This window comes from Lissotriton vulgaris, chromosome 2_1, assembly GCF_964263255.1.
Source record: "Lissotriton vulgaris chromosome 2_1, aLisVul1.2, whole genome shotgun sequence".
Taxonomy (NCBI): Eukaryota; Metazoa; Chordata; class Amphibia; order Caudata; family Salamandridae; genus Lissotriton; species Lissotriton vulgaris.
This window is the reverse complement of record NC_141687.1, coordinates 1,585,647,425-1,585,670,503: the sequence shown is the minus strand read 5'-3', so window position 1 is coordinate 1,585,670,503 and position 23,079 is coordinate 1,585,647,425. Positions and strand designations below refer to the sequence as shown.

General features: G+C 41.3%; 1 protein-coding gene across 1 annotated transcript in view; it reads left to right on the top strand.

The window, feature by feature from the left end:
* Positions 1 to 23,079, top strand: part of LRP1B (LDL receptor related protein 1B) — a 3,669,685-nt gene that overhangs the window by 3,555,206 nt on the left and 91,400 nt on the right. Inside the window, exon 86 of the mRNA XM_086955170.1 lies at positions 10,434 to 10,608. Within this exon, the coding sequence (XP_086811296.1) occupies positions 10,434 to 10,608 (175 nt within the window). The remainder of the gene's footprint in view (positions 1 to 10,433; positions 10,609 to 23,079) is intronic.

The window sequence follows — 23,079 nt, the reverse complement described above, 5'->3', positions numbered from 1 at the left end:
CCCACTTATCTCCATTGTACTACCATGTATTCTCTGTTCTTTCTTATGATTTATACTACAGCCACAGAAAGAGAAGGGATTGGGTGGAGAGATACAATAGGTGGAGAGCAGGAGCTACTTAAAAAGTCTAGAACTTTTAGTCACCAATGTTCTTTAATGCATTCAGATAACCTTTGTTAATCCCATTTAAGGGATATATATATACCTACCACTGATTAGAATATTCAGAGATCCTCCAAGGGTAAAGGAAGGTGCACGGTAATGATGGCTCAATGTTATGTCTCATCTGACGTCAACTAAGAGACAAATAAGAGTAGATGCATCCAGTTACCCTCACTAAAGTTAATAACATAGCGGGACAGCAGAGCTGGTGGTGCAAAGCATTATTCCTCCACACTTACATATATATGTGAATAACGATTTCAAGACTGTTCAAGTCTAAGGCCCAGCTATTCAGAGAAGGTAAGAGTCTCGAAGAGAGGGGATCCAAAAGTATCACCGTCTATATGGCAAATGTCATCAAAATTCAATCTATGGACATGATTGAGAACCCGTTATCTTGGCCCAAACAAGGTGTAACAGCTGCTACACAACATAGAAAGTTCTGATATATGCTGACTCAGATCTATTCATAATTATGACTGTCCAATAAATAAAATTATGCTTCAGCATGTTAATATACTATAAGCTGAAATATCCGCAAGGCATTACCTACCTCCAGGGGGATTGTAGGTAAATGCAGGCCTCAGTTCAGTCAATTATTTGATGGAGCGATCATGAGAAAAGTCAATAAATATTTTTAAATCTAGAGAGAAGTAAAATTCAAAACCTTATTCAGGTCAAACAGGTCCCACTGATCAAAACAGAGTTTAAAGCTAAACCAGATGCTAGTTATTCAGAATTCCTAGGGCCATCACAATCCCATATTTGCTGATTTCTTACCTAATTTCAAGTCAAAACGAAGGGTCCCTTGAATCAGCAAGTGGCTTCACCACGAACAACTAGATAAGGCGTAAAAGGCAAGATCTAAAAAGATAGAGATGTGTACCTTAGTCAAGTAAACATCCCTAGCAATATGGTTATAGGACCATCCTTTTTCATGAGATGCCTCCATGGATAACCCCACCTCCTCCCAATTTAAAAGGATAAATACATAGAAAAAGAGTTAAAAACATCCTCAAAAAATGTCCATAATTTCTTGTATAGAGAGAACCCGGTGATAATTGAGCATAGGTACGCGTTATGGACAAAATAACCTAGCACACTCTCATGATGGTACTAGTAGAGTGGGTTTTCGACCCCCATGTTTTGCCATAACACCGAGGATCAAGTATTTCTCTCCCCTTTGTCCCCATAGACTCTCAACCGTATTCCCCCAGATTAGCCAAAATGAGTAAATACGCTGCTGCCCAAATACACATTAACGTTCAACATAAGATCGGGGGGCCACATGTAAAAGCGCCCAGCACGACACAGACGCAATAAGCATCATCCTGGATACACACTTACCGCAGTATGATAACACGGTCAATAGGATCACAGCAACGGGACTCCCTCCGGCAGTGAGTAACCTCTGTTTCTCTGAGGCGTTTTAAATACCATGAGAAAGCCAGAGAAAATCAAAACACCTGTGTCCGGCAACCACTGGAAGTTTGTTTTAAGTCACATGAATCTTTGTAAAATACCGGCTGCCATCTTATATATATGAAATATATTAAGCGAAAGGAGAGTATACTCTCTCCATACAATACAGTATTCCCGCATATAGTTGTAAGCGCAGGCCCCATATTAGTTAGAGAAAAGAGTTTTCGTGATCAATCGGTAATTTGTGAAAGAGTCTGTGGCGCGTAAGATTAATTAATCCGACTTTAAAATAAACACACAGATATCATTTCGGATGGGCGCACTATATATTCGACTCAGCGGAAAACAGGGTCAAAGTATGTGTAGTAAAGTATATAACAGAAACTGACATTTTTTGGCAGTATTTAATGTCCCTGTGTCTACAGAGAAACGGGCGGCCATTTTAACCTAGTCCAAATACATCTGGTATTCAATCTCTAGAGGCCTCCCATAAACTGCAATTGTATTTTCAAGCCACTACTTCTATATAATCCCCAAGTGTCTGTGTGGACACGACGGTCACCCCAAATTGTTGTTCACTGAAAAGCAACATCTTTTCCCAATATTCATCCGGTTTGGGTTAGTAGTGCAAATGAATCAAAGAGAAAAATTAAAAAACATGTCGGCTGTACTGTTTATTTCCATGTAATAAGAAAATGGAATAAAGAAATCAAATTGATGAATTTTGCTCTTATTATCTATTGGATCTGAACTTTTCAATTGGTCCTATTTGAATTATTTGTTGAGTGGTGCACCTGTGCTTTTTTGTTACAAAATCAAGGTTCTAGCAATGATAATGAGGTAATGCTGCAAGACTCCCAGTGTGAAAAACCTGGACTACTGAAAGCTAAACAAAAGCAAGGCTTGGCCTTACATTCATGTTGGAATATAATGGTAGGCTGTTTATAATAATGTCCAAGATACTTCAAGTTCAGTCTGCTCAGACCAAAGAGCAAAGATTGTTGATGTTGCAACCCATATACGTAACTAATAGCAAAATCTTCATCATGACAAAATGGGAGCTAAAAAGCAGTGAGAAAATACCCATGACAAACGGGGGTTTTAATAACACTTATGTTGGAGACGCAATACATAATTATATATGTGAAACTGCACAGTCAAATCAATGCTTTTCATAGCTGTTACATCAATATTTTAATTCACTTCAGTGGTTTCCGTATACTGTAAGAAAACCTTTCCAATCAGTATCACATTCAGTATCTTTACATGTACGTATGTTTTATCTATTGATTTACGAATCGGTCGTAAAACAACCGACACCTTTAAAATAGTACCTATGTGATAATGCGGCAACAGAATTAATGCAGCTATCCTACAAAGAGGGTCAGAATACCACCCATATGGGCCAAAATAAATAAGTCAAGACATTTGTCAGTCTTACAAAATAGGAAGTTTTAAGAAGGGACAAAGATGAACATTTACCTTGGAATTTGTCAACTGCCAGCAGGTGATGGTCAAGTGGCCCTCAATGGCTATCACAGCAATTAGAAGGCACCAGAAGGGCCCCAAAGGGCTCCCAGGAACTCTCCGAGCAACACATTTATTGGAAACAGGCCGCTAGGTTGAATTGTGCTTTGATGGTGGCCTGCTCCTAGAGAGGATGGCTTTTGTTACCCCAGTTACAAGGCGCTTCTGATGATGAATATGACTCGGGCTCCACCTTCGGAATCTAAGCCGATTATGCATCCTCAAATTAAGTGGGGGAAATGTATTTACCCCAACCTGATTTTCATACTAATGTTCAAAGCAAATTGAGATCTTACAAACACCATCGTAAGGGTTAAGAAGAAAATCTGGTCCAGTTTCAGAGACCTCCATTTACAGTTTTTTGTTGTGCAATAAAAACCTTAAAAAGACTAAAAATAACAAAATATCATCAAACTGAAATTTATTGAAGCCATTTAATGCATATTTCTGGGAGGTCCCTCAGGATGTTTAACAATCATCTCTGCAAACGGTAGTGATCTTCAAACAAACTCAGCCTTCTATCCTTCTAAGATTGATATATTGACTACAACTTAACTGGGCAATAAAGACATTACACAAAAGAAGAGCCTATTGACATGCTAATAAGAATGTATCATGACTTTAGCATGATGGAGTTTTGTTGTATGTTCGCTGTTTCCAAAACATAGCAGTTCAAAATGATGAATACCTATGTTTTTTTTGTTTCCACACGTCTGCTCCCCCCTTTTTTTACATGTATTGCCAATTTACTTACTAAATGATTCAATATATGACGCTCTTAAAGCTGCTGCCTCATTAATATAATCATATTCTGCGCATGATATAGGAGCAAATACATGGGGCAGGGTTATTGCAGATTTTCAAAGTTCGGTACCCAGAGTTTACAGTTAGTGCCATGTGCTAAATAATTTAAGTTTGAAGAAGCACTGGTGATTATTTGTGGAGCAGAAGTCAAACTTAGGCAGGGAAGTACACAACTTTTTAAATTAAACGTAAAACCAAAATGTACTGACAACATCAAATAATGGCAACAATATCGCAAGAAGTATCCAAAGGTATCTAGGTCAGTGCAGAAAAATGTGTATTCGATGAATCAAAATTAGTTTTTAGTAAACAAAATCATGAATCTTGGAGCACCACAGTCTGCGTGCTGCTGCAAGCTACAAGCGCCTCAATTAGAGTATTTAAAAAATATTTGTATTTTGTTTAACGAACATTTTAGAAGTAGGAGTACAAAATATATGTTATTACCAGTACAAAGCTATATGAAATTATTTTAAAATGTTCCCCATATATATTTTCAGAGTAAGCATTACATATGTCAGATAATATTATTACTGGTCTTGGTATAAACTTTTTAATTTTGTCTGCATTCTTTTCAGCCGAGGGGGCTCAAATCAAACGGGAAACCTTAGCATGAAGACATTTTACTTCACAAGATTACCTTCATATTTCCAAATGTTAATATCTTTGATAATATCTTCGTAAAATTCCTTACTACAAACCAGGATGCCGAGTGAATTCTTAAATTTGTGGATTTGCCTGACACTGGACATATTTTCACACTAGTACTAGAAATGCAGCCAGGCAGAAACAGGAGCATAGTTGAGTGTCTTTGCAACTGTCAGTTACAGATGCAGATAAACAGTTAGAAAAGAGAATATTCCTCATTTGTGCTGACAGATCTGAAAAGGAGGAACCATTCTATACTTGACCTCATTTTAGTGACCGTCAACTTTGTCACCGGGGATCTTAGATCCCTAGCAGATATGTAAATTATTTACAAAAAAAAGATGTAATCCTTGGTGGAAAATAGAAACAGCCTTGGACGAGATGCAGAGGTCACCTAGCAACGGTTGCAGTAAAATGCTGGAAACATAACAAATATAGTGACAAACGGACAGTAGTGTCTCTGCAGTCTCATATTAAGAAATTCATCTAGTCCCAGATAGACCCCATTCACAAGCAAGCATATCAGGGTTCTCAGCTAGAAGAAACGTTTCTTAACTACTATTGACATTGGAGAATTATAAGCAGGGCCATTGGAAATATGCATCGGGGAGTCCAAAGAATGTTATAGGGTCACTAACTTATGTGTCAACCTATTGCAGCACATTTTGTGATAGTATTACTTCAGTATTCTTTCATTTGTAGTCATGTTGATAGTGTCAGAGCAAAGGTTTCACCTCCTAGTACCAATTTAACACACAAACACAGCAATCGGTAACAGAAAGGTGACCAACCAATCATTGTAAAAGGCCTAACACTGAATAGCGACATGCAATGCTCAGCTTGTAGTAACTTTTACTACGTTATTTTGAAAGCCATGACACCTCAGTTTTGACCCAGCTTGAGAAGTGGCAAGACTGATTTGCATAAACCTGGGTCCAAACTGAGGTGGTATGGTGTGCAAAATAACGAAGTACTGGGATGTGAGCTGACTAATTACCAGTGCCTGAGATAAATTTAGGCAATCCATCTATCACTTTTTGAAAACTTTAGTATGTCACCCTAAGTGGGATTAGTGTGCCCAGACATGGGTTCTGTGGATAATGTGTCACTGGAATCATGCTGTACTCAGCTGACAAGTTCATAACAAGGGCATAACTGGTCCTGGGTTGCTTGTGCTCTGATTCAATGAGGATCTGGCTTGGCAGTTTTGACTAAACAGCTTCTATAGGAGCAGCAAGAAGACTGATCTGCATATACCTGGGTCCACACTAAAGTGATGTGGTGTGCAAAATAGCAATGTACTGGGATGTGGTCCAAGTAAACGCCAGTTGCTGAGATTAATTCAAGCATTCCATCCATCAATGTGTGCATGCTTTATAACCTCACAAAAAGAGAACAAATAACTCATATTTTTATAGTCTCTGTTCACATTAGGCAGATATAGGAAATCAGGTTATTATTTGAGATAGCGAACAGTCCCATTCAATTATTAAACACAGTCCTTGTCAGGGTTACTAAAAAAAGCTTGAACCAACCCTCTGGTAATTTGACAAAAAGAAAAGTGAGGCTTAACTGAGAGACAATGTGTAAAGTATTTATTCAAAACTCAAACATTAATAAAGTGAATATTCAATACAATAAAATCCAAAGTAAATTGTAACATATAAAATGACCCCAAACGTTAAAAATACAGTAACTAAAACCTGATTTTAAAGTTTGAAGCAAAAGTAATGCCAAGAAGTACAAATCTCCTATCTTGATTAACTGGTCACACTGGACCAGGTTAAAGTCAAATGTTCAGGCGTATTGCATTGGAATGTGTATCAGGACCAGGCTAGTCCTGGTGGAAAGTTTCCCTTCTAATTTAGTTGAGTTCCATGCAAAAAGTCTTAGTTGGAGCTATGTGCTGGTTATATGATCGTTGCTGGCATGGAGATTGGAGGCTAGTCAGATCTCGGCTTTGGCAGGTAAGCTAGATGGTTTGTTGTCCACACGAAGAGCACTGTGCAGCTGAAATTTTTTATATGTAGCTCAGAAGGTCGCGTCAGCGGTCTGATGCAGATTCCGCCTCGGCCTCAGTGACATCTGCTTGCATTTGTGAGGAGACTGTGAGATGCTTTTTTGTATGCAGAGTCCAGAACCTATGGATATTTCTCTGAAGTACAGTTCTTGCAGTTTGCAGGTTGCAGGAGTGCACTCAGCACCAGCCAAGGCTCCAGAACTTGTGGAGGCACCTCTTGGGGATCAGGACTGACCCCAGCAGAGACCAGTAACGGGGTCTAAGAAGGTCTAGTTAGTGCTGGTCAGCTGGGGGGCAGTTGCAGGGAAGGCCTCTGGAAGCTTTTGTGGGTTCCTGTAGCTTAAACTGGAAGTCACTCAACAGTCACTTCTGGGGTCCTGGGTTCAAGGTAAACAGGCCCAGTCTTCCTTCTCCAGACAGCAAAGCAATCCTTCTTCTTAAACTTCTCCAGTACAGGAGTGTTCTGATGGGAGGTTCAGAGTGTGTAGAACAGGTTCTGATCTGTTCTCCCCCTTCACATGGTCTGGCTCCAATCTGGCCAGGTTGACAAAGAGCAGGCAGGTCCAATCATTGCTGTTTCTGCCAGTGATATGGGAGACAGCTTCAAAAGTCAGGTACGGGGTAGGACAGCCCTCAGGCTACCCTTTAAAGCTTAGGAAGGGCTGTGTACAACCAGCCCAGATCATCCTACTCAGGAGAAGAACACCCTTCCCCACACTGACTGCCCATTTGGTGCCCTGTCTGGAAGGAATATATATCACACCATAAGAGAGCTATTAACAGTCATGTGACCCTGGACACCGGCAGAAAGACATATTTGGTTGAGGCAGGAAAATGCCAACTTTCTAAAAGTGTTTTTGTCAGAATAGTAACTTAAAATCCGATATTACCACTAAAGAAGATGTTTAAATTACAATTAGAATGTGTGGAGGAAGTATTTCTTTGTCTGCATCAAACCTGAAGTTTCACTTATTAAGTTTAATAAGATAACCCAGTGTTAGTCTATGGAAGAGTTACCCTTGTCACAGTGGAAAACCACTTTGGGAGTTTTTTACTGCCAGGTAATTGAAAACTTAATCACACACGTCCTATTTTTTAAATACCATGCTTCCTGCACTATGAGCTTTTATGACCTAACTTAGGGGTAACTTATAAGTATTAAAAAGGAAGGTTTTGGCCTGGCAAAATAATTTGCCAGGTCATACAGATGTTAAAACTCCACTACTCCAGTGGTAGGCACGAGACATGTCTTAAATAAATAATGTAATGGGAGGCACAATGAGGTCTAGTAGTAGTAGCATATACTGGGGACTTATGAAGTAATTAAATATGCCACTCATTGGTGGCCAATTTTACCATGTTTAAGGGAGAGAGCAGAAGCACTTAAGCATTGGTTAGTCCTCATACCAACAAAAATAGGCTCAGCATAACCAGGGTAGTGAGGGCAAAATGTCTGGGGGAATACCACACCAAAGTAGGCCAGGTCTAACAGCTGATCTCCAAAGAAGAAGTTATGATTGTGGAGATCACCATAATTGAACAACATACAATAAAGTGATGGAAGGAATGCTTGAAATAATCTCAGGCACTTGCTTAGTCACTAAGATCTGCACTCCAATCCATCATTATTCACCCATGTGTTGTTTTTGTTTAATATTTCCATTTTGTTTCACGTTCAAACAACAAACAGGAGTGCCGACTGGCACCCACAACAATGCTATAACCAGAGTGGGGGAGTAGCAACACAGCATCAGCGAGTACACACTTTGCACCTAATAAAAGAGCATCATTGGGCCGATTTCAAATGAGATCACCTGTCTGCAAATCATTCTTGGTCCTGCCCCTAACTGGAACTGTCCAGCCCAAACTTACATGGTAGGTCATGATAAAACAGGAACACAAGCAACCCTAGACACATAGCGTTCCACATGGGCCTCAGAAGTGATGTGGTGCTTGACTTGTGTTGCACAGTCGATCACATCTGGGGTATATCTGTCACAGTTCGGGTTTCTGCTCCAGCAAACAACAAAGTGCCGGAATGACTGCTAGAATTAATCTTAGCCACAGATGAACACTTGGGCACATTGTCGTCCTATGTTTTTCTCCCACTGTTCCGCTCTAGATAAACACCATCTATAGAATAGAATAGCATAGAATAGATTAGATTTGGAAGCTTTAAATTACAGTGTTCACCCAAAGGACTTCTCGGAGCAGAGATATAATCAGCTGATAAAAAGAAACCATCAAGAATCCTGACTAACACAACGGTAAAGTTTTCAGTCTTTTCCTAAAAGTGAGATGAGAGGAAATCCGTAATTGAGGTCATAGGGCAGAAAGTGCCCTCTCACCCACACTGGATCTTTTGAGCTTTGGATGACAAATAGGAGAGAGCTACAGAGCATATGAGTGAAGTGAGAGGCAAGAGGGAATTTCGCCAATCAACAAAAATCTTTGTGCATTAAACAGAGGGCCTTATAGACAACCTTTTGCTTCACCGGAAGCTATTATAAATCAGTTAATGCCGAGTAATGTGATCTCTTTTCAGCAGCCCATAATTGACACAATCTGTGACGATCTGCACAATAGAGTCTTACTACATACAGTGATATATGGCTTGACCATTTGTAATTTCATGCTGTGTTTGCACTTCATTACATCTATCTTCAGTGGAAAGTTTCTGAAATGAATTCTCACTCTCTTTGATGAGTGGCTTAACCTAAACACACTTTCTATTGTATTAATAGAATGTAGGCCTAAGACTGGATTCAGAGATGTTCTAAATTTTATGTAAGCAGCAAATATATTTCTGATTATTATTGTAGAAACTGTAAACTCTATGGGGCAGATTCACGTTGGTAATACGCCACGTTTGCGTCACGCAACTGCGGCGTAACCGTGGCGCATCCCTATGACCCATTTACAACGTTACGCATCTAGGCAGATGCGTCACGTTGTAAAGCCCTGCGCCACTTGTGGGCGTTCCAGCGCAGGGTGGGCGTTCCAGGGCAGGTGCGCCTCGCAAAAGTGGCTGAGTGAAATCTATAAGATTTCACTCAGTCACTTTCACGCCAATGCTGCGTCAAAACCCTGCGCCTGCATGAAGCAGGCGTAAGGCTTGACGCAGCATTGGACAGATAGGGCACCCCCGAGCCTTGCTGGAGCTGCGTCGCACTTGCGACGCAACTCCAGCAATGCGCCACCTTTACGGCACAGATGCGTCACGCATCTGTACCGTTTTTGCCCCATAGTACGCCGCATTGTAAATGCGGCGCACCATCGGTGGCGGAGCAGCGGCGCAAAATAACTGGCGCATCCCTGGGGATGCGCCAGGTATCATAAATCTGCCCCAATGTGTCATTGCCCTAAAAACATATAACATTTACACTTCCAGGCTAAGTCTTCCATATAGATCTCATGCACACGATCCAAAAAGATGTTAAGGATGTCAGTATTGAATGCTGTAATTATGGCCAATTTTATCAGTGTTCTGACACCACATATCTGATATTCATCCTTAGGTTTATACGCATGAATATTGTTTCTGAATATGAGCCCCGAGGCATGGTTAATCTTGTCACTTGATCACTTCATTAGCTGAAATTTCCAATATCTTTCTTAGTCTTTTAACAATATAGGAAATATATGAGTATTTAAAAATGTAATATTATGTGTCAAGGTTTACATTTCATATGAAACACACTATTACTTGCCTTTATTTGATGGCTACCTAAATGCATTTAACTGGGGCTGGATTAAATGTATTTGCATGTACCAATCTCCACTTCTCCCACTAACCCTCCATATTTTAACTTTTGCAATTGTCTCAAGGCCATGTTTTTTTTCATTGCAGATATTTGCCATCATTATTGTGTGAACTCGGAATCCTGCACAATTTCTGATAATGGGAATGTAGAATGTGTGTGTCCTCGCCGATATGAGGGAACCAAATGTGAACTGGACAAATGTACGCGGTGTCATGGTGGACTCTGCATTATAAGTGTGGCAGCTAATGATATAGCCTGCAAGTAAGTGGAATTTATATACAGCATCATTGAAATCAAATAAAAGTCAAATATGCTTTCTTTGTTGATGTCAAAATATGCACTCTGGTCCAAGAAGCATGAGGAAGAATACAATTTAAAAAAATCACTTTGTATCTTGAGAAATGTTTCACATAGTTTTTTAGCAACTCCTGAGAGCTCTGGCAGACAACAAACAGCTAACTTTCCAAAACTGGATGAAAGGTGCCATTCTTTGATGTTGAATTTTAACCTATATATTAGAAAGTGCCTCTTTTTGAGTGGTCACCCCCATTTCTTTGACTGATGCTGCTATTTCTTAACCTTGCAAACTGAGGTTCTACTGTCCAGTCTCTGCTGTATGTATGTGCTCTTACCACTAAAACATGGAAAGATTGGCTTATTCTTTACTTATATATTTAACATCCTAGTAAGGCCACAGTATATGGTGCAACAAGTAAGGAAATTAAATGGAAAGGTTAGAAGTCATCTGTGGACTGCAGCACATGGTGTGCCACTCACGAGGCTGGCAAAAGAAACATGGTTTAATTCCTACCTAATCTGAAACATAAGTCATTTCTAGCACTCCAGCCTTACTGGAGGAATTAGGTATATGTTTTGGACTCCTTGAGCCAGCTACCATGCTAGCTCCAATTAATTGAAAGTCCAAGGAATCTGAGGGACCGGATTCACTTCTGAGAAAACATAGGACCCTTATGTTCCAAACCGGGGTACTCTCAAAGCTGACCAAGACAGCATGGCAATTGATCATTCTCAGGTGGAGAGGGAAAGAATGGAAGCAATCACAAGGCAGTGGGTGAATAGAAAGAGACGCAAAGTTAGGAGAAGACACGAACAGAGGTAATGATCCAGGTTTACCCTAAAAATACTGTAAGAATGACTGATTTGGACAGAATCAGCAGAATTGAGTACTGCTAGAAGTACTTGCATTGGAAACTGAATATACCACCCCTTTTTAGAAATGAGTCTATGAACATGAAGTTTAATGGTATTCTGTCTATCCGCACATGTTGGTTGCCTACATGGGCTTTGGCACCGCGAAACAGCCAGTTCCAGTCAGAGAGACCAATGGCAGGGGCGGCCTTAGGCATGTGCAAGCTGTACACCTGCACAGGGCCACCAAACCCCAGGGGCCACCACATCAATATATATCCTTAATATAATAATCTTCTAAGGATGGATACATATTTGCGTGGCGGCCCCTAGAAGGGATTTGGCGGCCTCCGGCTCTGTTCTACTTTCAAACACCCTGACCCCCCCTCTTCACTGGCCCCCGCGCTCTGCTCCACCCCGCCCCGCCCGGACCCCTCTTCCGGGGCACCTACCTACGCTCCCTGCCCAGGGCCACCATGAGCCTAGAGACGGCCCTGCCAATGGCGAGAGACGGAGAACAGATAGGCTTCAAACCATAGATCCTGACGTGAATTCAAAGGTGTTGACTAGTGAGCACACTTCCTGCTTGATTTTAATGCTTGCAGTGACCTCCCTGCCCTCACCACCATACCATTAGCTTTCTAGCTCCCAGCAGTAGCCGTCGATTGTGGGAGTGCTGCAGGGCAGTGACGTGGGGCGGGGGAGGGGCAGGGTTGGGGGTAGTAAACTACGGAATACGGCAATATACAGGCAAATAAACATAAAAATAAACAAAACGAATTTCGTTGCGTGCACTGCATCGCATTTGGCGAACATTAAACATAAAATTAAATAAAACTAATTTTGTTGCGCACACTGCATCGCATTTCGCGAGGCAGTGCGCGCAACAAAATTTGTTTTATTTATTTTTATGTGTTCTTACCTGTATTTGGCCGTATTCTGTAGTTTACTACCCCCCACCATGCCCCGCCCCACCACACCGCCCGGCAGCACTCTCACCACCGACCGCTACTGGCTCCCAGTATTCAGCTGTCCTGAGGATGTGATTTGACTAAATGAAATTGATAAGAGAGCTGCTTCCTTTTCGTAGCAATATCGGATAATACAAGCAAAGGATACATGGTGTAGGGATTGAGATGCAAACGTTGATTACTCCTTGATAGCACTGCTGATATGGTAAGAAAGTGAACACGGTACATACAATATCAATCACTGGAATAAGTGGTTTAGCCTTATGAAGAGATAAGGAAACTGAATGCTGAATTTGAAAGCTTTCAGAGCAGTGAATGAGCCATGAGCTTTAGCCACAGTTATAGGATTTCTCTTTGGGAGCCTTTCTAAATAACAGACTGCAAGTAAATGGTGAAAATGCAGATGGTAAGATCACAATTTAGTGCCTTCTTCTGAGACAAAAGTATTGCCACTGCCTCAGTGAGAAAAAAAAGCATGGGATCCATGGAATGCTGACACTAGCAAAAGTGGAGAAAATTTGTTCCAGAAAAGCTGGACACAGAAGATCTCTGTAAAATCAGCAGATTTGTACAAAGAGTGAGAAAGCGTGGGCATTCCTGCCATCTCTGAGGTTAACTCCCCATTGGAGGGGCTAGCGCTTTCTACTATGATTGTAAAACTGGCCACTCTACCGAATGACATTCAATCTAGTGAAAAGGATAGCCACCGGGTCACATACTCAGAAAGGCCAATATGGACAACCAGCTGACTTTGAGTAAGGGAGACTTATGAAAAGAGGAGAAGTGAAGGATTATCCCCATTTTCTGAAGTCAGAAAAATCCGGGTATGTGTGAATGGACCTAAATGAAAATCAAGCAGTCAGTCTAATGTATAATTAGCCTGTGGTCTACAAAGCTCAAAATGGAGGGTTACTTTTGGTGACTGTAAAAGAGCCTGTAGCTTGAAGTTCGGGGCACAGCCTGTCAAAACTGAAATCAGATCTTTCTTCTGAGGAACTGATGAGCTTGGAAATATCAATTGAGCATGATACACCGGGATAGCTGGTGGCGATTGACTAGAGATTATATCAAGAGCAGATGCAGGCATGGACAGAGCCCAAGTCATTAATATATATTTTGGAGAGTATCCTCAATGATGTCAGATCTGAAATTGACAACCATGGAGGAAACAGCTGTGCTAAACCAATGATCAGTAACGAAAGACAAAACTCTGGTGGAGTTCACTTAACACTTAGACTTTCGGAGGCCTAACTGTGACTCTCAGTTCTAGAGGATACATTGGTTGCTCAAAATAAAGGACAAGTTGCAGTGTAGAAAGAAATTCTGCAATTGCCAAATGAGATCGAAGACCTCGAAAATCATGACAAATGATCTAACCTACACTTTGTGAGTGTGTCAGAAGGAGGTGAAAACCAGAGAGGACTACTGACTCTCTTAGGCTGGTTGAGAATTTGAATAAGATGTATATTCTACCTGGCTTGACATGGATTTGACAATTATGCAAGCCCATTGAGTTCCAGCCCAGCACACCCCATACATGAAATACCCATGCATTTATTTTGTAAACTTTGGTGATTATAGGATTAAAGAACAGATTTTGGCTGTTGCGACCAAAGTCAGGATGTTTTCCATTTCTGAGAGATCTCAACTTTGTGTCTATTTAAATATGTTGATAACAGCAACTCGACGACGAAGGGAGTATCAAGTCCTTTTCCACCTGTTCAGGTCTGGTGGTGCTCAGGCCTCTCTAATTAAACAATCAAAACGTAAGGTCTTGTTTAAAGGCCAGTTTCATATATTTTCTGAAGTGGGGGATGCACGGGTACTCTTGTCAATGATCCAACATTCAGCCGATATAATCAACCAGGGGGGCAATGCCTGAAAGAATTTAATTTAATTTTTGTACTGAAATAAGGAACCGAAATGTGTACTAGGATGATGTTTAAGCAAGTCTTGTCATTAATAGCTTTCTGTTATGGGTGCAGAGTGGGAAGGACCCTTTTGAAACATTGCAGAAGGTTAGAAGTGACCAAGGCGCAGTAGCAGCATACCAGTTAGGACATAAAGGGTTCAAAGGGTAAAATGGACAATTTCCCTTTTGGTAGAGATTCACAAGGGGAGGTGGGATGGTGAGGAGGTGGGGGGAGAGGTGATTGCACAGGATGGTAATTAGATGGGATAAGAGCAACATTCCCAGTATGGGTTGCAATATGTAGCAGCAAAATTGGACTAATGCAACTATTTTTTTTAACAAGCAAGTGATTATGAATAATGTCTATAACATTCCGGTAATAGGAATGAAAAGCTTACATGGGGGTCTTGATTGATTTCACACATGAGTAGGATTGTTGCATGAAATGCTAATGGGATACTTAATAGGTCATTATGAACTGCCTTTCCTCTTTGAAAGTGGATGCGCTTTTTCTACAGGAGACCCACTTAGGTACTAGCAATCCTACATTACGGATCCCAAGAAGATTCTCATATGCATTTTTTGCATCTGCTGGTGCAGCATAAAAGGGGTTTGTGACCTTCTTGTCAAGAAATATAAATTAGAATATTGTGAACATTAAGAGGGACGACAAGGATAGACAGATCTAGGTCAGGGCCCTTGTGGAGAGGTAATATTGCAATTTATTACAGTCCAAATGAAGGTGCTATGGAGGCACTGACTCAGATTTATAAACTTGCATTTGAAATAGATACTCCCATAATACTAGGTGTGTATTCCATCTGTACTGACTATGTCAAATTGATCTAAAAGACAAACAAAGGCAATAACTACAGCATTAAAATCAGTTTTCCAACAGGATCTCCTGGTAGTTGACCCATGGCATCTTGATCATCCAGAAGTTAAGCAGTTTACCCACTTTTCCAGGCAGTTTTATACTGCATCAGGTTTAGATTTCTCTTTGATCTCATCAATGGTAAACAGAAAGTCAACTGACCTCATCACCAATGCCTATTCTGACCAGTTCTTACTCTTGATAGAAATGTATCTAGGGATTGATTAAAGCTCGAGGTAAAGACGACAGCTGTATAGAATGTTACTGGCTGATAAATCTGGGGAGAAGAAATTATAGTCCAAATTACTGTGTACTTTTAAAGAAATCGGAATATGGTTCCAAAGCTTTGTAGTTTGGGAGACCTTTAATGCTACATTTAGAGGGTGAACAATTGCTCATCAAGCTAAACTGAATCAGGATTGCTCAACGAAAATTCTGTATCTCCAGGCTGCCATGGAACAGGTCTCAGCATCCATCAAGGGCCCAGGAGGCAAAAGGGACAATCAGCTAGATAATGCCAGGAACTTGGCAAGGTCTCACAAAATCCTCAAGATTTTTTTTATAGCAGCAGAAATATGAAAAATAGAGCATCAGAGGGTTTTGTCTAGAGGGAGATTTAATTGTTAATCAGAGGCTGAAATATTGGGCTGAGGTTGAACTAGAGCTATTGCCAACACAGAATACACAATCCCTTTTCTATAGCTTTTTATAAGTGAATAGTTTTCTGAAAAAAAAAGTGCAAAACTAATTAAGGGACCTTTTAAGTAGCAAAGAGTGCTGTTTTAAGCTCTGCCTTGTGTACTTGTGAAACACTTTTATTTAATTTTATTGATTGAAACTGAGCACTTTATAATTTTTTTAAGAATTGCACTGAGTAGGGATAAATTGTTGTATGTTTTAAAACTGCATTGAATTGGTTTTTAACTTGTTGAAAAAGGCGGAATATCGGTCCAGGGAAGTAGGGGCAAAGAGAGATAATTCTGCCTCACCGACCATAGAATCCTTAGCGGAAGGAGGTTGGCAGTCTAGACGAAGACTCCACCTCTTCCTTAAATGCACACTACGGACCTGGCGTATGCGCCTGTCTGCACCTAAACGGGCCCTGGGGCCAGGGATGCTGGTCCGCGCAACCCAGACACACTTATTTACTCCAACAAACAGGTAATATTATTAAGACCGCAGATGCACCCTACTTGAGCCCCACAATCAAAAGATATTAGCACCTATTTACCAATAATATATGCACCCAGTGTGGCTATGAGCTACAATTTAACCTAAATAGGCAAATTAGGGCTAATGGTGCTCGCGAGTCCAAATGGAATGTAGGCCTAATCAATGTCCGTTCAATCCCAAGGCATACCGCTGACATAGGAACCTTATTAGAGGAAGATCCTTTAGACATGCTGTTTGTGTCTGAAAAGTGACTCAATGACAGCTCAGGCCAGACATCTATCTTGCCCTTCCTTTGGGTTTGCCAGATACACAGATTGGACCGGACAGAGAGAGTAGTGGTTGGTATTGTTATTATCCTGAAAGATGAATTCTAATGTACTATAAGTCAGTTTAATTTCCCAGAATGTGAAAGTCTCCAGTTTCACATAGCACTTTTTCCCTAACTCCACCTTTTCTGGGGTACTTATTTATAGGCCCCCATGCACAAGATACAGGTTCATGTAGGCGCTACCTGACTCCCTAATCAGTCTTGCGATGAAGAAATCCCATATTTTGGGTGATTTTAATTTTCACTTTCATGAACAAGATACCCCCCACATCAAACGGGTGCAAGGTGATTTAGAAGCTCTACAATTAACGCAATGTGTGACCTCACCCACGCACGAGAAAGGGCATATACTTGACCTTATTTTTTCTAATGACCTCGAAATCACTCTATTAAAAACTATCCCAGTCCCGTGGTCAAATCACTTTTTAATTTGATTTGGCCTACCCAAACCCGCACAGCAGGACATATCTCTAGCCTAAACGGTTGGGCTTGAGATTTGCCCCTGAAACCTGGCAGACGGCCCTAATGGACAACACTCCAAAATTTGCTGGTAATATAGAAGAGAAATATCAGCAATGGAAAGACTGGATTACCCAGTCAGCTGGCATGTGAGCTTCCATGAGAACTATTAATAATAAAACATGCGCTAGAAGAGCACCATGGTATAATGAACAGCTTTTGGAATTGAAAAATCAATGTATGAAACTGGAGAGACTATGGAGAAAGAATTATAATCCAGCTTTAAAATCCAGATACAAGCTGCTAATTAGGGCCTTTCGTAATGATATGAAGAGTGTTCAAGCTAAATTCTATGAAGAAAAAAATTCTCAATCAGCTAATTCCTCAAAGGAACTTTTTAGAGTGGTTAAAACGCAAACTAACCCCCATGCAAATACGAAAACCTTCCCGGTCTCAGTCGAAAGGTGTAATAACATAGCTACATTTTTCCATAAAAAAGTGATTGGAATATACGATCAATTCCTGAAGGATAGGGACTTGGATTCTGATATAGACATAGAGGTGAAAGGACCAATATCCTCCCCAAATTACCTCATTTCCCCAGACTTAAGGAAGAAGATGTTCGTAATCTAATTAAAATTACTAAATCTGGATCACCTTTTGATCCAGCCCCTCCCCAGATTTTAGCTAAAGCACTGGAGACCATTTTACCCTCCATAACGGAAATGCTTACTCTATCATTGGAAACAGTTTTGGTCCCAACATCTTGGAAGCATGCAATCATTACGCCTTTATAAAAAAATCCAAAATGGACCCTACTGTCTTCAGTAATGTACGCCCTATCTCACTTTTGCTATTCATCAGTAAACTTTTAGATAAGCATGTAAACAATACCTTGACTAACTTCCTGGAAACTAATGACATATTGCATCCCACTCAGATGGGTTTTGAGCCTCCCATAGTACAGAATCAGCACTGTTGGTGGTCACAGAGGAGTTCAAGGCACTATTGGATGGGGGTGGCTCTGCTGCCTTCCTTTTGTTAGACCTCAGTGAAGCATTTGACACCATATATCATACCACTTTAATAAGGAGACTAAGGGAAATAGGTGGACTGGTTGGATTCTTTTTTGGTAGACAGGTCCTTCCAAGTGATGGAAGGGGACTGTTTTTCAGATCAACTCCCAATTACATGTGGTGTCCTACAGGGATCTTCCCTTAGTCTTACCCTAGTTAATATTTATGTCCGACAGCTGACTAATATAGCACAGGAAGATGGTATCTCAGTGGTGTCATACGCTGACAACACACAGCTGATAGTCTCCCTAATGGATAACGCAAACCAGCAGCTGAGTTACTGTCTGGAGAGTGTGGTAAATTGGATGGCTAATATCCATCTAAATTTAAATGGCGAAAATCCGAGATTATGTTACTAGGAAAACGTACTATCCAGGCACCCCTGACACAGTGGCCCCATTGCATGGGAATTCCACCTATCCCCAAACCAGTTATAAAAAACCTGGGGGTTTGGATGGAAAACTCCCTCATGATGGATTGCCAAACCAGGAACCTTTCAGGAAGCTTTTTACCTGCTTAAAATACTAAGGAAGATTATTGAGTTGATCCCGAAACATTTGAAAAAAATGGTCATCCAGTCTCCTATAATTTCGCGCTTGGATTACGGCCTCTCACTTTACGTGGGTGCGTCTAAATATGTGACAAAGAGACTACAGGTAGTACAAAATGCGGCAGCCAGACACCTTCTAAAAATCCCCAAACGCACTTCTAATAAAGAAGCACTGAAGCAGCAACACTTGCTTCCTATTGAAACAAGAATAACGTTTAAGTCCCTTTGCCTGGCATATAGTGCTGTTAACAAAAAAGACTCAATACAACTCAGACAAATGATGACCAGGCATCTAAGATCAGCTCAGTGACAACTTCTTAGGACATCTAGAGCCAAAAGAGCTAGGTGGTGGGGCAGATCATTTGCCCACCTGATACCAAAGATGTGGAATGCCCTCCCATGAAAAATAAGAATCCTACCCAACGAAACCGTTTCTAGGAAACATCTCAAAATTCTGTTGTTTCCCCTGTGTACGCCATATGGATAGAGCTTTATAAACAGTACTCTTTAGCTCTGGGAATCCTTCGGGCAGGCTTGAGCATTACAAATTCCTTAAAAAAGAAGATGAAGTTAGTAGCTATAAACAGATTGCTGGGAGTTGGAAATTAATATAGAGCTTTATGATAGAATTCAAATGAAATCCTGATTCCCAAAATCCTAGATAGAACTAGATGTAATATTACACTGGAGAAATGGTGATCAATAGCAGAAATAGGGTATACAACTCTTTGGGCAGTGAACTTTAAGAGAATGCCTTTTCTGTCTAGATGACATGCACATTACACTCCTAGCATTCCACACAAGATAAGATTGGGCCAGTGTTTTAGGTGTCAGAGCAATCCTCTAGCGGATAGGCCCCATATGTTCTTTACTTGTCCAATACTTAATGACTTCTGGCATCAGATTTTCCACGGATTCACCAAAATAGTGGGGTGAATGTTCTGATGGTTACCACTTCGGCCATGGCTGGTTTGTTGAGACAGACTAAAACATTAACTAGAGAAGTTCATTGTTTTTTTTATATCCATGGCTGTACCAGACAAGGCTGGAAATCAAACGTATCTCCTGCAATGGACCATTGGGTCAACAAAATGTAGATTTTATTCAATTTGATGAGTTTTTGACTATGGAAAATACTGTGCACTTTAAGTTTTAATTAATGGTTTGTTGTGGTGTGACGCGCTTTTCAAGATCCTCTTCCTCTGTAAGAAGTCAGTGTAAGAAGTGTGAGAATAATGATTAATTTTTTATATGATTATTTGTTACTCCTTTCTAATGGTACGAGCATATCGCACTTTCATAATGCAAGTTTTTAAAGGTACGGAATAGTGAGTTTGGATGTCAGAGAGAAGATTAAAGTCACTTTAAAAACTATTTTGCATTTTATTAACTGTATGGCCGGATGATTTATTATTTTTCAAATATATTTTTATTTTGAAAACTATGCAAGAGGAGATAATGCATACATGATACAACAGAGCTGGAAACCAATTCTATTGATTGCATGAACAAGTGTAAACCATAAATCGTCCCGTCCCCCCATGACACCAAATGGTCTGCATCCAGTTCTTTACAGGTCTCCGCACTCCAGTTTGTACACAATATGGCATGTAACAATGTTCCCCTTCATTATCAAGGCACATCCAGTCTTCCCTACCCACTATTCACTCAGAGCTCCAGGGGGTAATAATGAAGATATTTACCCCACTCCTTGCAAGATTTTCAGGGGCATCCTCTGGGGGTATAAGTAGTTTATTTGGCCATCATGTACATGTCCATTACCCGTTGCCATTCTTGTATGGTTGGGCATTCTCTGACTCCCCAACGGCGAACAGTATCCCCTTTGGGCTACTATAAGGCCAAGGCCGCAAAGCAGTAACTGTACTGTTTGTTAAATTCTGCAGAATTTGAGTTTGGCTACGGCAGCTTGGACTTTCACCATTGTGATTTCCATTTCAAGAGACTCACTGGTCTCACAGACTCCAGATAATGTTCAAAGTGAGGCTGTATCTGTGGTAGTCAGACTTTGTGAAAACCCTTGTAGTAGCGAGCAAAAGCTCCAGCTGTGTTCTCGTCCATATAAACCGAATACCCCTCAGAGCCCACTGCCCCCTGTACCCATCTAGCTTCCGCTTCGGGTCTACCCATCAAAGCAAAGAGTTTTCCAGCCTTATCACCGGTGTCATACAAGTGATGCAAGGAGGCTATCATTTGAGTTTCGACCCCTTCTTGTGCTAAAGTTCGGTACTCATCTTGCAAGAGATTTACCTGTCTAAGGATGGGGAATCGGGATTCAAGCTAAGGTCTCCTCCAACTCCAGCAGTTTACTCTCAAGCTCCTCCAGCGATCCCATCATACTTCGTTTCTTTGGGGCTAAAAGGTTCTGAGCACCATCCTTTAGGACCCTTTTATAAGTCCACCCTCAGGTCGACTGTCACTTCCCCGTCTCTCAAGTCCAACGCATTTAGGGGCATATGTACAAGCCCCTATCACCTCCATAACATCACTTTTATCGACGTTGTGGTGGCGATAGGGGCTTAACCTTATTACAAGGCAGTGTTAAGCCACTTAACATGGCTTAACGTAACGCTGCCTTGCAAATAAGGCCCCCTTTCATGCTATGTTTAGTGTGAAAGAGGTGGGCAGTGGGTGTTGTGGTGGGCATTCCACTGCAACAACCATGGATTTTGAGGCTGCCTCCTATGTAGAAGGGCAGCGTACATAGGAGGCAGCCCCCAAATTAAGACTAGATAAAACTGGTCTTAGGTTGGGGAAACGATTAGAAATGCATTATTTATCCTTGTTTTTTTTTTTCCATATGGGCTGCAATGTGGAGCACACAATGGAAAAAGCACAAACCAAATGGCATTTCAGGATTGTTTATGTGCAGGAAGGGACACCTTCCTACACATAAACAATCCTCCCCTGCATGCAGACACCCTTGCACTATGGTGAAGGGTGACTGAGTTGACGCTACACTGCTAAGTGTAGTGCCATCGCAGGGGGAAACGCAAGGCTGCACCATATTGTTGTAAATATGCTGCAGCCTTGCGTTTCAGAAATGGTGGAGTGAGGCATTAAACCATGACGGCTAATGCCTCACTCCGCCACTTCATTATACATATACCTCTTAGTTTCCAACTTGATCCTTCCCTACATGTACGACCCAGTTTCACTAGCAGAGGGGAGTGATCTGAAAGACAACAAACCAAATATTCCCCTTGGTGTATATTTCCAACGTCCCTCGTTGGAGCAAAGACGTAATCCAGACTGAAGAACACTTTATGAGCTCCAGAGTAATAGGAAGATTCCTGCCCATTAGGATAGAGGAGGAGAATCTTGCTCCAATAATATCTCAGCTGGCTACTCTATTTTGGGGGCCTGTAGGTGCAGATGTGCATAAACACAGATCAGTGTAGTGTCTGTTCTGCCCCAAAGCCTCCGTACTCCCACGTACCTCCCTTAGTGGGTCTGTCCATATTTTAGACAAATGAAACGGTGGATCTTTCTTGTTCAGGTTGGCTACACCCCTTAACCCAGAAGTGTATCCTGCATGTGCAAGAGTGATGTAGGCTCCTCACCCTTAGAATTTACAATGCTTTCTCTTAAGATGGGTCTGCTGTAGGACAATCACATTAGGGTGAAGGCGTCTGATATATTGGGCCACCAGGCCACTCTTAACTTTGGCCCCAAAGGAGATTGACTTTCCAGGTAAGGACCGACAAAGTCTTGGTGTCAAGCAGTTTCCTATCCATCTGATCTTAGGACAACATAAAGGGAATCGATGCCCAATCACTAACTGTCGATCACAATGGTGTGTGTTTCCTTTACAGGGGCCATGTGTAGGATGATGCATCTGTGGTGTCGCTCCCCATACGGTAACTTTTGAAACCCCCTGAACATGGGTTACATCCCTCCCTGCCTACCCCACAAGGCCACCTGAGAGTGTAGAGCCCTATAACATGACAACAACTCACTCAACAGAGATTATGAGAGGTCTGTAGCCCACCTCCGCCACCCAACTATTCAGTCCCCAAGAACACTTCCAACAATCACAATATTTTCCACATTCTCCCCTCCGAGGAGCAGCTGTAGGTTAGAAGCAGGAGGTAGAGGCTCCAGTTACCCCCAGGGACTGCAACATTGATTCTATGCCACCATTAAGTTGCCTGGATGATCTTCATCCATTGCATCGTTCTTAACAGAGTACTCATTCCCAGACTGTTCTCACTCCAGCAGT